The sequence below is a fragment of the Dendrobium catenatum genome, unplaced genomic scaffold, assembly GCF_001605985.2.
Source record: "Dendrobium catenatum unplaced genomic scaffold, ASM160598v2 fragScaff_scaffold_1574, whole genome shotgun sequence".
Classification (NCBI taxonomy): domain Eukaryota; kingdom Viridiplantae; phylum Streptophyta; class Magnoliopsida; order Asparagales; family Orchidaceae; genus Dendrobium; species Dendrobium catenatum.
The window spans coordinates 1,328,319-1,344,287 of NW_021320036.1; the positions used below are offsets into that span (position 1 = coordinate 1,328,319).

The 15,969-nt window shown below is 35.4% G+C and overlaps 1 protein-coding gene across 1 annotated transcript in view; it reads left to right on the forward strand.

The window, feature by feature from the left end:
- LOC110108173 (replication factor C subunit 1) overlaps window positions 1-12,026 on the forward strand; it is a 50,473-nt gene extending 38,447 nt beyond the window's left edge. The window contains exons 16-21 of the mRNA XM_020838693.2: window positions 874-998; window positions 8,626-8,698; window positions 8,773-8,865; window positions 10,837-11,077; window positions 11,455-11,517; window positions 11,603-12,026. Of these exons, the coding sequence (XP_020694352.1) occupies window positions 874-998; window positions 8,626-8,698; window positions 8,773-8,865; window positions 10,837-11,077; window positions 11,455-11,517; window positions 11,603-11,742 (735 nt within the window). The 3' untranslated portion in view covers window positions 11,743-12,026. The remainder of the gene's footprint in view (window positions 1-873; window positions 999-8,625; window positions 8,699-8,772; window positions 8,866-10,836; window positions 11,078-11,454; window positions 11,518-11,602) is intronic.
- The last annotated feature ends 3,943 nt before the right edge of the window (window positions 12,027-15,969 follow it).

The window sequence follows — 15,969 nt, forward strand, 5'->3', positions numbered from 1 at the left end:
ATGTTGGCCAAATTTCAAATCTTCATGTGGAAGCCTAATGTGAATTAACCTTGACTGCTGTGGGTATATTTGACTAGGCAGTTGAGTTATTACTTTTGAAGTCAAACTTGAACCAAAATTCATGTCGTACACCAGTCAGCTTGTGCTAAATCTTTGATTGTTTCCTACTATTATTCATCCGGGATTAATCTCTCGCGGAGGTTTCCAGGCTAGTAATCGGGCTTGTATTTTGGTTCCTTTTGTCATAGTTAAATCTAATATGCATATTTAGCAATTGAAATGTTTTATATCCCACTGTTTCCCGATTTTAATTATCAGAAATTTTGTCATAATTCAGTTTCTTTGAGTGTGCATTTCGTTGGGATCACCGAATCATCCTGAATTAAATTATGTTTCCACGGTCTTATAAACTGTATCGTGTTGATCAGGGTTTGAATTGGGTTAATCCTACTTTGATTCTTTTCCAAAAAATGCCCTATATATAATAAATTTATTGGTGCACATGAAGTTGGCATGGAGATGCTGACATCATGTATGCAATGGAAAAACGATGACATGTTTGATTAGACAGCTGAACAGGAGACGAACAAAATGTGTTCAATTATCTTATTGAACTGTATTTTACTACGCAGTATATGTCTCCTCGTAGTAGTCATTTAGTGTTACGTGGTTGGATTGATACGAAGTAAGAAAACAGTGTTTTAACTTCTTCTATTGACTGGGCATCATAATTTACACATAGGAGCTTGATTAGCTTAATAGCCGAATGACACTCCGCTTAGTAGAATAAGAACTAAACAGTTCTACAATCGCTATCATTTTATGATCACTTGATTAAGTAGATTTTCATTTCTATATTTTTTTATCTTGCAGGGAGAAAGAAACTTCAATAGGTTTGGTGGATGGCTGGGAAAGAATTCGACAATGGGAAAGAACTTGAGGCTTTTGGAGGATGTCCACATTCACATCCTTGCTTCTCAAACTTCTAATTTAGACAGGTGGCATGTTTCTTTAAATTAATTTTCCGATCAATTCTGGCAGAGCATTATGTAGTTTATAGAGCTTTGATCTCACTCTTTTTTAATCGACCACCCTCAATATGAGGCAGTAGTTTTTTTTGGTGTCCTCATTATGTTCCACATTCACGCTTCAGATTTGAGAATAGTACTTACTAATATGTAATTTGGTTATCCTAATATTACTACCGTTATTCTGATTTGTACCGTAAATACCTGAGGAAAATCCATAAATTAGATCCATGTGTTTGTACGCGGATGAAGAACACACTGGCGGAGCTGTTATTCATCGCTATGGATAGTGATATTTTTATTTTGTAAGAAACAACACAACGCTCAGAAGAGAATTACTTAGTTTTGGCCAACTTTAATGCTGTAAAACTGCTTTGAATATTTCATCATTAAATTCCTATATATTTAAAACCTTAAATTGGTAAATATTGTCTTTCATTTATATTTGAAGTCTCTGTTTTTGATGAAATCTTTCTATTGGGAAAAAATGTGCATTCTAATGATGAATGATGTGTTAGTACTTGCTTCCACGATATTAATTATGTATGCTTTTTTCGGACCATGTTGGAAGGAGCTTAATGAAAACTCTCATTTATTTTTGTCAAAAACATCACAAATTATTTTTTTTTTCCATTTCATTAGTTGGTTTATTTTCTGTCATTTCTTTATTTGATGACAAGTTAGTGATATGGCTGATTGGGCTTTCTAGCTTTAAACTTGTTTATTTTGTTTACAGAATTTCAATTTTAATAGTTTTGGTTAATTTCCACAAAAGTTTGTTTGGAGCTGGTGGTGGGTTGTTGGGAGCGTGTGACTTGCAATACTTGGAGTCTAGAAGGTGGGTTGTTTGGGGTATACGGTTTTGGGATGATGTGGTGGTTATGATCCAGCAATATGGCCATATGGACATGTTATGCCACAGACATGTCACATGCTATGAAGCATGGACAAGGGAACGACATGGCAAGGACATGACAATATTACATAATTGTAAAAAGTAAGACATAGTATGCTGTAGATAGAATAAATTTTATAATATTTTAATATTAAATATATAATTTGTAATTCTTTATTCTAAATTCATCATTTGATGAAGTATAAGATCATATACATATACTTAGAAGAAAAACTTAACAATGACAAAAGAAAAAATAAATATTATTGATAATGAAAGAAATGCTTTGATTGTAAAAAATAAATAACTCACGAGGTTCACACGAAGAAGTTGCTACGCAGAATAAGTGTCATGCACGGGACAATCTCATGTAGGAAAACTTCCTTGCAAGTTCCGTGTGAATCCACACGGGCGGTGGCACGCTTTCTGCATTTGTGGATTGTGCAGTGTTTTGGAATTATCTTTAGCTTATTCTAAATTTAGGTGGTGCTGTGTGTAGAAGTCCATTATGGAAGGTAAATTAAATCGGGAATTCCTTTTTGAATTATGTTCAACTAAAATTGAGATTTTTCCTATGCTGACATTATTTGCTGGCCTATATTTTGATGATTTTATAAATAATTGTTGTAAGACATGGCATGAATAAGACTTTTTTTTCTTAGTTTCAATCTTATGAGTGTAAGTTGGATGTGCGACTCTTTCAATTGTGGGACAAGTGTGACCACCTGATTCCAGGGGAAGTCATCTCCTTGGTATTGCTCTGAGGCCAGATTTTTTCTTTATTTGGTAATTTTGGTCCTTGTTCTTTTTATTGATATAATTTAATTTTGGAATGTTTAGTGCTCTTGATTTTGATCAAATAGTGGCATTGAAATTTTGATTTGTAGAAGTTAATTCAATTTGCTTGTTGATCTTATTTCTTCTCAATATGCTGTTAAAATTCTCAAATATTTTTTTATCACTCATTATCAATTTGTTGATTTAGAGAAAGCATATGATAAAGTTCCAAGAGAAGTGCTATGGAGAGTTCTTGAAAAAAAAGAGTTAATAATGCTTATATTCAAATCATTAAAGATATGTATGCAGGAGCTATTACTTGTGTTCAAACACAAAGTGGGTTGACCAAGTATTTTCCTATTTCGGTTGGATTACATCATGGATCAGCCTTAAGCCCATATCTTTTTGCTTTAGTCATGGATGTTCTCACTAGACATTTGCAAGAGGATGTACCTTGGTGTATGCTTTTTGTTGATGATATATTGATATTCTTCTTGTTGATTAGACTAGAGAGGGAGTTGAAGGTAAACTTGAATTATGGAGGTCAACCTTAGAGTCTAAAGGTTTTCACTTGAGCAGATCTAGAACTGAATATTTGGTGTAATTTTAGTAGTAATAGACCTAGTGAGGGATTGCGACTTTGAGCGATCAAGTCATTAATAAGAGTACACGTTTTACATGTCTTGGATCTATTGTTCATAGTGATGGTGAAATAGATGGGGATATTATCAATAGAATTCAAGTTGGATGGTTAAGGTGGAGGAATGCATCGGGCTTGTTGTGTGATAGAAAAGTACCTCCTCAAACATAAGGGAAAATTCTATAAGATGGTGGTGAGACGTGCAATGCTTTATGGTGTCTAATGTTGGCCATTAAAAGAGAAGCATAATACGAAGTTAAGTGTAGCAGAGATGAGGATGTTCAGGCGGATGAGTGGCTTTACCCGTAGAGATAAGATATGAAATGAGCATATACGTGAAAAGGTTGGAGTAGCTCCAGTGGAAGATAAGATTAGAGAGAGTCGCCTTAGCTGGTTTGGTCACATAAAACTGCAGCCTTCCGATGACCCGATTAAGATAGTAGATGTATAGATTTGACTTATGTTAAGAAAGATAGAGGTAGACCTAAAAAGATTTGGTTAGATAATATTAGAATTTAGCTTTCTTTATTAGATTTAGATGAGAATTTGACCCTTGACAGAACACAGTGGAGAAAAATGATTCATGTAGCCGACCCCACGTAGTGGGACAAATGCTTGTTGTTGTTGTTGCACTCATTATCAATGTCTTAATTTCTAGTATTTACATGTTGTTGAATTAATTTGTTGTGATATGTGAATTATTAATTTTCCTCAATTGAAAAGCATACTATACATTTTATTAAGTTGTATTATGTAACCTAAAAAATAGTCATCCTACATTAGAGTTGTGCTGGAGGACATGGTTACAATGCTGGAATGAGATTTTATCTGGAATGGGAAGTTACTGACATCATGCTAATGAATCTTATGCTGAAGGCAATGGATAGAGTGATTTGTTTGAAAAGGGCGGTAACAGATTCGAACGCGAATAGGAAATAATAGCTAGAATGGCTGTTACTAAGGATTTGGAAACTGAACGTTGTGATGGTATGAGTTATGTTTGTCGGCCTTCCTGAATTGACTTCTATTTATTTTTCTCGATTTGGTGTGGAATAATGTATGATGATAATAGCAAGTTCGATCTAGAGTTATTTTTTATCAGGATGCACGTAACCCTGTACTGGATCAGAAATCAAAGGAGAAGTGAAGAAGCGCCTTGCAATGCGTGTGGAGCATTCATAAAATAGAAGTTACTTTTGTGGAACGTTAATTGTGGCATTAACAGAATAGAAAGGTTAGCCGGCTGGGTGCATCCTGGTTTGGTTGATTTTGTTCTTTTTTCTTTTTTGGTATAGGTTTAGAATAGGATTGCATTGATTTAAAATTTTCATCTTTTTATAGCTTGTTGTTTAAAATTGTGGAGGGTTGGGGGATATTTTTAGGGTGGTTAGTAAATTTAATTAGAATTGCAGAAGACCGTGGGGAAGTTGATTGGCTGGAGTAGTTGTGGTGCTGGTGAGTTGACGGGGTTTGAAACAGAAGGGAAATCAGGAGATGGTTCGCACATTGAGTGTTTTTTCATGGTTGCTAGGCTATGAGGAAAGTGGGGAAACGAGGAAGATGGAAGTGTAGAGGAGGATAACAATAACATAAACAGAGAACTGCTGCAAGAAAATCTGTAATATTCAGGGACAACAACAGAAAAAATGCAGGGAAATGGAAATAAAAAAAATGCAGAAAACAAATTGCAAGTGATGACTTAGGTGAGCACACATTGGTTTGCGTATTGGTGGTTGGCTGCTTGATGCAGTAAAAAAATTATCATTTTATGTTTTTTTTTTCCTTTCATTTTCCTATGTTTTGGACACTATGTAGTTTTGGCCTCTATGTTTTTTATTTTTGTATACCTTAAGTTGCATCAAAACTTTGCGATAGTTTTTCCATATGGCACATTGGCTATGAGCTCAAAAAGGGGATTTTGTGATTCCTCATGTTATTGGGTTTTCTTTCTCCATAACCTCTAATGTTGCTTCAATAACAAATGCTCGAGAGGTCAAAAACAAAAAGAAAAGAAAAAGAGTCATTTTCATACCAAATGATCAAGGCCACAACAAAAGGAAAGGAAGAAAGAGGTATGTAATGAACAAGGGGTAAAAAGATAACCATAGTTTCAGACAAAACTCTAAATCATTTAGAGGAAAAGGACATACCAGAAATATCATGACGACAATAATTATTTTATTAAAATCAAATACAAAATGATATGATAGGGTTAATTATAATAGCAAGCTTACTACTTGAACGGCTATCCTAGCCACCACAAATATGAAAATCACAATTCTCAATTAAAAGTAATGGTCATAACATAATAATATTAGTGTCATTCAAGTCGTGTGACATTTATGATGACTTGGGCAAAGTAAGAAAGTGAATTTAGGTCTTAAGGAGATAAAATATATAAATGAAGATGACTATGTCAGATAGGTGAGTTGATTTGAAAAATTAGGTTGCATTGTTAAAATTATTGAGACTATGGTGTGTAGTGTTTTGTAAGCAGAGTACAAAAAGTATAGAAGATAAATAGAAAAGCTAAGATACAGTATCTTTTAATATAATATGGAGCATTTTGATAAACTACCATTATAGCGTTCAAATCTCATCATGCATGACAATCTCATTCCTACAATTATCAGCTAACTCATCTATAGGATCCGAAATGATGCTTGTAGGGTTGATGTAGTGAAGTCTAGGATCTTAAGTGTGGTTGAAGGAAACACAATATGAGTATACTTAATGCTTAGGAATCTTTCAAGAGTAAAAGAAACTCTCTAGGATCTAGAAAAAGTATGTGCAAAGAACTATTGGCGCAATGGCCTCTTTTATTGATAGTAATCCAACAACATTAACCATCCAACTTTGAGAAGCCTTTAGCAAAAATAAAAAATAAAAAATAGAAAAAAATCTATTTATCATTATGGTTTAGGTTGCATTTTGAGGTTATGTAAATATTAAAATTTAGAACAAAAATAAATTCAATATAACTCTCCTTACATGAATCTTCTCATTTAGGGTTGCAAATGAACCAAGTCAAGTTGAGCAAAGGCCTTTTCGAACTTGAGATAATTTTTCAAAATCTTGTTTGGGCTCCATCTCAAACTAGATTCGAGTATTTGTAGTTGTGGGCTCCGAAAATTCGGCCCCGGCCTCCGCTCGCTCTTCTTTATTCGGCGAGGGAGTTTTAACGAATTAAGTTCCGAGGTAAATTTTGGAAGGCAGATGGGTTTGTAGATAAGACACTACCCATCAACAGTAGTAGTATTCAAGCTCGGCTAGTTTAAAATTATAGTTGTTTGTGCATGGTTTGAGCTGGGCTCGTTAGCTTTTCAAATGAGCCTATTAATGAGCAATATTATCAAGTAGCTTGTTAGTTAATTGAATAAGCATTATCAAACCTATTAATGAGTAGACTATTGAACTTAAAAATGAGACTTTGATCAAATGAACTACTAAATAAACTAGTATTTTAAAGAGCATCAATAATTATATTTTATGAACAACAACAATATAAAATATAAAATAATAAGACTCCCAAGTAAATTTATAATTAAATCTTGAATGAGTAGATTATTGTTTCTTAATCTAGCTTCTTGATGATCTTGTTCGTGAGCTTTAAATGATATTATTCATGATCATAAATGAATGGAACATCAATCTATTCAAACCTACTCCTTTATCAATTGAGACTAATAAGTTTTTAAGCATATTTGTTTAGCTAATTAAATGATAATGAATGAGCTCTAGTCAAACTAAATCATGAGTAGCTTGTCAAGCATATTTGTTCTTTTGCAACCCTATTGTGTCGCAATTCCTCATGGTCATTTTTTTGAGGATGCTCAAATAACATAACATCTCTAACAGGTATGAAATTATGTGACTTGGGCTTATACTCAAATGCAAATAAAATTTTGATCTCAAATTCATATTATATTTTAATTTAGATTAAGACTCTTCTTTATACTCTTGTCTAGGCTTATTTTAGGCTATTGTGTCCGTTCATGTTTAGCTTCAGATTCAAGATAAGGTGACTTACAAAATATATACATTTTAAAGCTAACAATTTCTTTTTAAGGACGAATGGAATTGTGTAGTGCTGGTGTTTGTGTTTGCTTGATACGGTGACTTGCAAAATATGGAATATGTGTGAAATTTGCCAACTTAACGATTTGTTTTGGATGGCTGCAATTGTCTATGAAGTCAGTTATGAAACTACTACAGGAAAAATTACAATAACTTGAACAAATGTTATTGTTTGGACACTCCAACTGCCATGTTCTTGACCTTGATGCCTCTTATACTCATATTAGAAGATAAAACTTAAAACCGCTTAGATTAGCAAGGTAGCACAAAAACTACATGAAAAATCAAAGGTCTTGTTTAGCTAATCAAGGCGGCACAAAAACTGTATACAAAAAACATAAATTTCACGAAAATATGATTAGGAGAAGAAATTGCTATTTTTTCTTCTCACAAACTAGTATTAGAAGATTGAAAACTAGATTGCTATGAAAAGCTTAAAATGGAAACTTGAGGTGAAGAAATTGGACTTTTTTAATCCTCAAAGACTACCATTACAAGATTAAAACCATCTTTTTTCTCCTGCTGCTTTGTCTCTTTTTTGTTGCGCATGATCAGTCAGTGTCGCTTCTACAACATGCCACTATGAATGGGGAATTAGAGCACGTGAAAAGGTCTTAGGAATCGGTAAATATCTTAAAAGTAGGCATTTTGCAATCCTAATAGTTGAATTTTCGGTGAGTGTACACAAGGGAATTTTGGTGAATTGCGAAAATCAGGCTCCTGCTGCAGAAATTTCAGATAGTTAGATTTTTAATTTTCTAAAGAAAACCTATTAGAAAGATATCCCTTAAGAACCTTGGAGGGCAATTGTGAGGGGGTCTAGTAGGAGATTGCTTGTAATATCAGTCATTCTTCATTGCTTTATTTATATTGTCTCGAGTTACTAAAGGTTCACTTTCTTTGTAATGTCTTGGCAGCCATCATTCAGCCTGGACTGGTTGATAGTTGCTTTTGATGCGGACAACACTTAATGACTTATTCTTCAAACTAAATTTCAAACCTGTTATGATTGGTAGAGCTACTTTTTTTAAACAAATTTTATGTGTTAATCCAAATTAGATCTTTACTCTTCAATGAAACCTCCAGGCTGGATGATTCTTAGAATTTGTTTTTTAATAAAATTTTCCTATGTATGCCTGCTATGTACATATTTTAGCAGAATAGTTTGCCTTCTTTTGTTGGAAGTTAATGTTATGCACGTTCCTCAGGCAAAACCTACGGATTGACTACTTGTATCTTCTTTTAAAACAACTCACCGATCCACTTCGAGTTATGGCGAAGGTCTGAGCATCTGTACTTGTTCATTTCTTTTTGTTCAAGCAATTATTCATAACATGTACTCTAAAAATTATCAGGATGCAGCTGTTCAAACTGTTGTTGAATTCATGAATACATATTCCTTAAGCCAGGAGGACTTTGAGACGATTTTGGAGCTATCCAAGTTCAAGGTGTGTCTGTTTTTTTAATATTTAGAGCCTGTTGATCACTGGTAGGATTCCTGTCATTTTATGGACAAAGGTATTAGTAGATAATAGTTCTTTGTCCTCAGTTAGCTTTCATGTATGTGACAGTTAGTGATGCCGGACTACATGCGAATTAGGAAACTTGCACAAAATATTTAAAGATCAATTTCAGATTTTCGTTATTAGCGATTAAAACAACAAAATGAAACTAATAAATGGTCACATCCATTTAGGCTAAGCTACGAAAGAGACTAAACGAAATCAAAACACGTAGGGAAATTAAAGCATTGCATTAGGGGTAGTTTCCAACTTAACATTTGCTTAACAAAGGGATCCAAAAGCAAAGAAGTAACAATCCTACGAATACTAGTGGATGACGATTAGTAGACACAATCTCTTGCTTGAACTATCTCTCAACAAAGTAAGTAGGATTTGAAAGTAAATGAGTCAAGGAAGAAATCACCCTCACGGAGAAATGACGTGATTCACCACGTACCTTCCGCTAGTTTCTCTTCCTCACGTTGAGAAGATCTATCCAATCTTAGCCGTCGTACGCAAAACCGGAATCAAACTCCAGATTGATCATTCATCTTAATTCCAAGAAGGAGAAAACACCTTGAGAGGGGAGAAAAGAGAGAGGGTGGACGGTGGGGAGAGAGGCAGGCGGATGGGTAAGAGGGAAAACGACTAGGTTAGGGAGGAGCTAGGTTAGGTGGAATAGAAATGGTTTTAATTCACAAATCTGAAAATTATTCTCATATTTGAGTAAGATTGGAGGGAAAATAAGTGGATTTTGAAATTCAAATAACAAGTAATCAAGTCCCTTAATGAAGCATTAAAGGAGAGGGGACCACTAAGGGGGCCGGCCCCATGTTGAGGGGGGAGGGAGTTTGGGGAAAAGGAATTATGCGTTTCCTAATCCGCTCCGACTAATTAATTATGAAAATTTCAAATCCGCTCAAATTCAAAATTTGAAATCTCATTGAAAACTTTCCTAATTTGGCGTCGGGCAAATTTGGAAACTTCAACTTTGAATTTCAAAATTTGAAATTCGTGGGCAAGCAATAAGGGAAATGACGATTGGTGTAGAGGAAGATGGTGGGGAAAACAACAAGGGGGAGGCCGGCGGTCAAGGTGGCGCCGGCGGGATGAGGGGACGGTGGGTCTTGGGGAGGTAGTGAGGCTTGGCTAGGGGCGGTTATGAAGTGGTTGTTGGTGGAGGGGGGGGATGGTCGGCGGTGGGTGTGAGTAGAAGAAAAGAAAGAGGAGGAGATAAACCAAGAGCCACCGGGTGACTGTTGGGTACGACGGGTAGCCTCTCCTAGGCCCCACCAAATTCACAAACTCTCTCTCTCTCAAGCTCTCACAAAAGCTTCAAAAAGAAGAAGATGCAGGAAATTTCTCATGTCATTCATCAACCATCAAAAGTACAAGATGAAGGCTATAAATAGCCTAATACAAAGACATAAAATAAAAGACTAAAATACCCTCGAGGGGCTACAAGACTCAATCCCTCAAGCAAGGGTAAAAAGGAAAAAATGCAGAAATAAAATACATCAAAATAAAATGACCAAACTAAAATCAGAAATACATCGGGCAGATCGTGGCCGTAGATCTACGACCACGTCGACGATAGACTTTCCAACTGATGTCCCCATCAGTTAGCTTTCATGTATGTGACTGATGGATGGTATTGTTGTGGAAATTTCGCCTTTTTTTGGTGAACTAAGGCCCTGCATATGCCTTTGTAATGTTTCTGAAATAATGGCGAAAATTGGCCCGCTGATGCATTTGCTTAAAGCATTCCTTATGTATTGGTTATCCAAATTAGCTTCAGTGTGCACGATTTTTTGGAATATGCAGTTGCAATTTTGTTTTAGGTTTATTGTGAGGTGGCATTCATAACTTTAATACATCATGTAGGTTTATAGTTTGCATTTTTTGCATTTATTATAGGGTCATCCAAATCCAATGGATGGTATTCAACCTGCAGTCAAAGCTGCCTTGACTAAGGCATACAAACAAGGAAGCAGCACTCGTATTGTGAGGACTGCTGACTTGATCAATCTTCCGGGCATTAAGAAGGCTCCAAAGAAACGAATTGCAGCAATTTTGGAGCCTGTGGAGAATAGCATGGCAGAAGAAAATGGCGATGCATTATTGGAAAATGAAGAGGGTTCTGATTCTGAAGAAGCTGGTAAGTAATTATGCATATACCATGAGCTGCTTATAGCATCTGAACTGATGGGTTGCTTTTGAATATATTTATTAAAGGTAAGACATCTTTTCTTCACTTATTTCCAGATGTTTATCTTCTGAGCCAATTGCCCTTCTCCAAAAATATCTCTAGCATAATTTCTTTTTGCTTGTTTGCACTGTTAAATATAATTTCTACCCCTTCAAAGGAGTGAAAAGCATTAAGCATAATATGCCACTTGAGGGATTCTGTTGCTTATAGTGAATGATGCGCATTAGTAATGTTTTTTTATGGTTACATTATATTTTAATCTTACTAATAGGATTGCTGTGATTTCTGTCTGATTGACACAACTTTTATTATAATTTCTCTCCAAGATGTGATCGACCAAATTGGTGAGACTAGACCACAACTAGATCTGCATACTGATAATCGTAAAGGTCTGTTTCATGCTATCCTACTTCCCATTTTCCCTCTAGACGTTCATATCTAATTTCTGTGATGTATCTTCACACCTGTGATTAGGAATTCATGTTCAGCTTGATCTGAAAATTGAGGATGGCAAATCGAATAGTAAGAACACATCTGCTTCCAAAGCAAGGGGTTCTGGATCCTCGGGCAAGGTGGGTCGAGGTGGTTCAGCTGCTGGCAAGAGGAAGAGATGAATATAATGCTTTGCATAATGAGCTGTTGTCGGGTAAATCTCTTTATAACACGGTCATTTGGCTTCCAAATTTTGCTCATGTGCATGGAAGGTGTCCATTCTGTTTCGTCATGTTCACGTTTTGTTCTGTTCTTTTTTATCTTTTCAGTAAATCTTAAGCCTCCAGTTGTCTTCTTCTATTTTACGTTATCTGTTCCTGTATATTCAGACTTACTATGGTTTCTTTTCAAATGTTGCTTCACTTATCTACTTGATTAATTTGAAATACTAGTTTATGTTTTTCAAGGCATGGCTCCAAGAATGGGACTAATGGAACTAGAATGAAACTTAGTGCTTGCGAGAAATTTATTTAATAGAGTGAGGATTGATCAAAGTTATTTTTAGCTTGTACACAAATAGTTATGTAAATTAGATAGAAATCGTGCGGTATTTTTTTTATTCGAGTGAAGTTTTCACTGTTATGAAAAAAATTATAAGGTAATGCCATTTCTCATAATTAGAGAATATATATATATATATATATATATATATATATATAGTTTCACAATTCAAAATTAAAAAATACATATGAGTAAAGTTGCATGCGCGGTGGCTCAAATTTGGCTTATTAAAGAGCTCGTAACTTGAGCTTATCAAGCAAAGTGCTCAAGCTCATATTTGATCTTGGCTCGACTTTGCTGGTTGGCTCGTCAAGCTATTGGATTAAAACCTTATAGCCCCTATTTATTTGATTCTGGTTTGAAAGGAGCAAACGTCTCACAAACTCTTTTTTCTTCTGAAGCTGCTAGAACCCTTAAGGCCTTAAGGTATTCTTTAGAGAACTGCCACGACTCTCGCAACAATGTTCTCGCCATTGGTTTCAATGATTTCTTCTACAATGAGCTCCCACACAATTTCCTAGCTAGTCAGTGTTTATCTCGTTGATGCCTTCTCCAATGAGCTCCCGTCATGACTTCTCCTAGCATTAATATCGTTGGCACCTTTTCCAAAGAGTCGAACTCGACCCCCTATTTCCCAAGAAATTATTTTGTGTGGACACCTGACGGGAGAACCGTCCGGGTACGCTCGGCACCGAGCGCGGTACATTTTGGACGACGTGGCGCATTTTTATTGGTCTACAGGCGACATCCGGACTCCACACAGAATAATAAATCCTATTTCCCAAGGTATAGCCGTGAATAGAGACCTCCACTGAGCTCCCATCACAACCTTTAGTGAGTTCAACTTTGTCTTAAGCTTGAGCGTACTATTTCTTTGATGAGTTGAGCTCAGGCTCATTGTTTGATCTTGACTGAAGCTCAAGACAACCACTAAACTCAAGTCAACTCCGACTCTAGCTCAACTTTACTTGCTTATGCCTATATTAAGTTGCACTCAACATCAATTTGATCATCTCCAAACTTATTTGACCAAGTTTCTCGTTCACTTTCGTTTGAATGCACTAACTGAATCACAAAAATTCTATCTTTTGGCCTTATCGTCCAACCATATTTGCCTTTGTCCAACTATTCTCACTATCATATGCTTACTTTGGGTACATAGAAATGATCGTGTCACATATAAATGGTCCCTTTTCTTCATGAATATACCATTTATTTTACCTGTTCCATGAGGAAATATCGGTCAATTACTTCTGTGTCATAGGGGGGAATTATTGGGTTCGGACACCGGACGACGTTCGGAGCCCAATGAAAATGCATCACATCACCCCCTACTCGGTACTGCTCAATACCGAGCTCAATGCTCTGTCCGGTGTCCGAACCCAATAATCTCTCATCATCAGGACACGATGCCTATGCTGCTAGAACCTGCAAACCATAATGCCTCAAATGACTTTCCGTATCCCTACAGCCTTGGCCTCCCTTGTGCCTATAGATACATTCTCTATGGCCTCAAAGGGAGGTTTTCCGTTCTCTCTTTTACTTTTCTTTCATTGAGGGAGCAATCTAGCCTTGAGGCTCACTGTTCTTTCTCTTATTTAATGAACTAACAAGGACAATTTTTCAATCTGTCGCTAACTATTCATTTATTTTGGTACTCTCCTTGTAACTTTTCGAAGTTACTTGAAAAACTCAATGGAGGAATGTTTCGCTCTTGATGGGAAACTTGGTCCCCTTGCTAGCGAAAGCTTTAACCATAATGGTGTGGTTCTGGACTCCACCAAGGTGGACATTATGCTTCAGTTGGCTCTCAATATGATCACATCTATTACCTGTCAATAAATATTGACCCACGAGTTGGTGTAACTTAAGCCCCTCAACAATGTATTTTTGATGCTTTTAAAAGACTAATATGATGCCCAACACTGTTCTTTCTTTCCCAATGTTCCCACTCACTCACTAGGCAAATTATTGAGTCAGGTGACCGAACGCAGAGATAGGTCCAGATATTAATAAAATATTATTTTAAAATTAGCGCAAGTAAAGCGCAACTAAAACGCAAGTCAAAAAGCGCAACTAAAGCGCAACCAAAGTGCAAGGTGACGCAGCAAATTTTTATTGGATGTCCGAACTTATTTTCCGCCTCCGGTCACCTGACCCAATAATTTGCCCACTCACTGACACAAGGAACATTAAAATGGTCAGCTTATTGCCGGCAAAAAGGAGCGATTTAGGCTTCGTTTCGAACGGCTTGTTTATTACTTCTTAAAGCGAATTTCTAGTACAAAAATTAAAACTTTTATACAACAAAATCACTTGAAAAAATGAAAAAAAAAAAGTTCTTCCAAACGAAGCCTTAGTACATTAGATTTGTTAAAAAATCTTATTCTTAAAAAATAACTTTTGGAAATTGTGTTCAATTGATGCTTTACCATGCTTTATAATCATGCAGATTAAATTTTTGAGGGCCATCGAGTCACACCCATTGCCTTCACAATTTATCATCTCAACTCTTTATACCAAATCCCAGTAAATGTGCAATGTTTCGCTCAATTGCAGTTTGCTTCTTTTAAATCTTACTCTTTTCTTTCTGTGATAAGTGAATGATGGTCCATTTAAGTGATTTTTTTTTTCTTTCTTTCTATAGAAAATAAAAAAAAACTTTCTTATATAAAAAGTATGTACATATATGGGATTGTCAGTAGCATGAAATAGAATAGGGGGGTTTCTTGGTGTTATCAACCCTATTTTTTACTTATGTTGCACAATAAATTCAGATAAAAGGATGATTTTCTTATATAAAGATGCATACTGATATTATGTGTATTAACGATGACAAGGAGTTGGCACTTGAATGACAACCATGAAAAAAATAAATCCTGAATATAATTTCAAGATTTCTAGATTGGCTTGCTTCACTCCCTCAAGAGGCATTGTGGCTTATATATATATATATATACACATGATGTCTCGAGAGAGTTTATATAAAATTAAATGTTCAATAGTAAAATATCAATTGTGCACCAAAACCTATGGATAAGATGTTGAGGCCCTTTATAACAACGATTGTATCATTGCGCTTGCTAGTCCACAAAAGTGAGAAGGATCCTCATATATGTTGCCAAATTAATATGAGCAAGTAGACTAAGATTGATTTTGATTCTCCTAAGAAGGCATCAATATAATATAAAAGATCAAGCTATCATAAATGCTACTAATTGTTATGGTGATTCATGTCTAGAGATAGTTGTAGCATTTATCTCACAGGAAATGGCATTGGTAGAACTTTTAAGGGAGATAGTGAAGATGCTAGAGATAACTTTAACATAAGGCTTGAAAGAGAGATTTTCATAATGCATATAAAAGGTTTACAACATAAGCAAAGGAAAATGCTTATTGATACAGGTCTTATGGGAAATACTTGTAGTATAAGTATTAAGAAATATGGTCTTGGCATAATCTTGAGAAAGAAAGGTCTTTATAGGGAAGTTGCTACATACAATTTAAAGGAGAATGTCATGCAATTGTGCAAATCTTATAGGAGATGATTGTAGCACAAATTTTGAGGTAGAAGGCATGCAAAATTTGAAGAATGATAGAATATGACTGATAAATTTTCATTGAGACAGCGGAAATGATGGTATTAAAGTCTTACTATGGGAATAAGTGTGACTCTTGCTTTTGACTATGCTTTTGATATGATAAGGCTTCGTTAGCGACAGGTTTTTTCTTGCCATTGTCTCACTATGTATGATCGGCAACATGAATCCTTTTTCTTCATTATCATGTTAAAAGTCAAATTTTCATTTAAATCTAATAAAAAAAAAAGATCATTTCTAATATTTTCT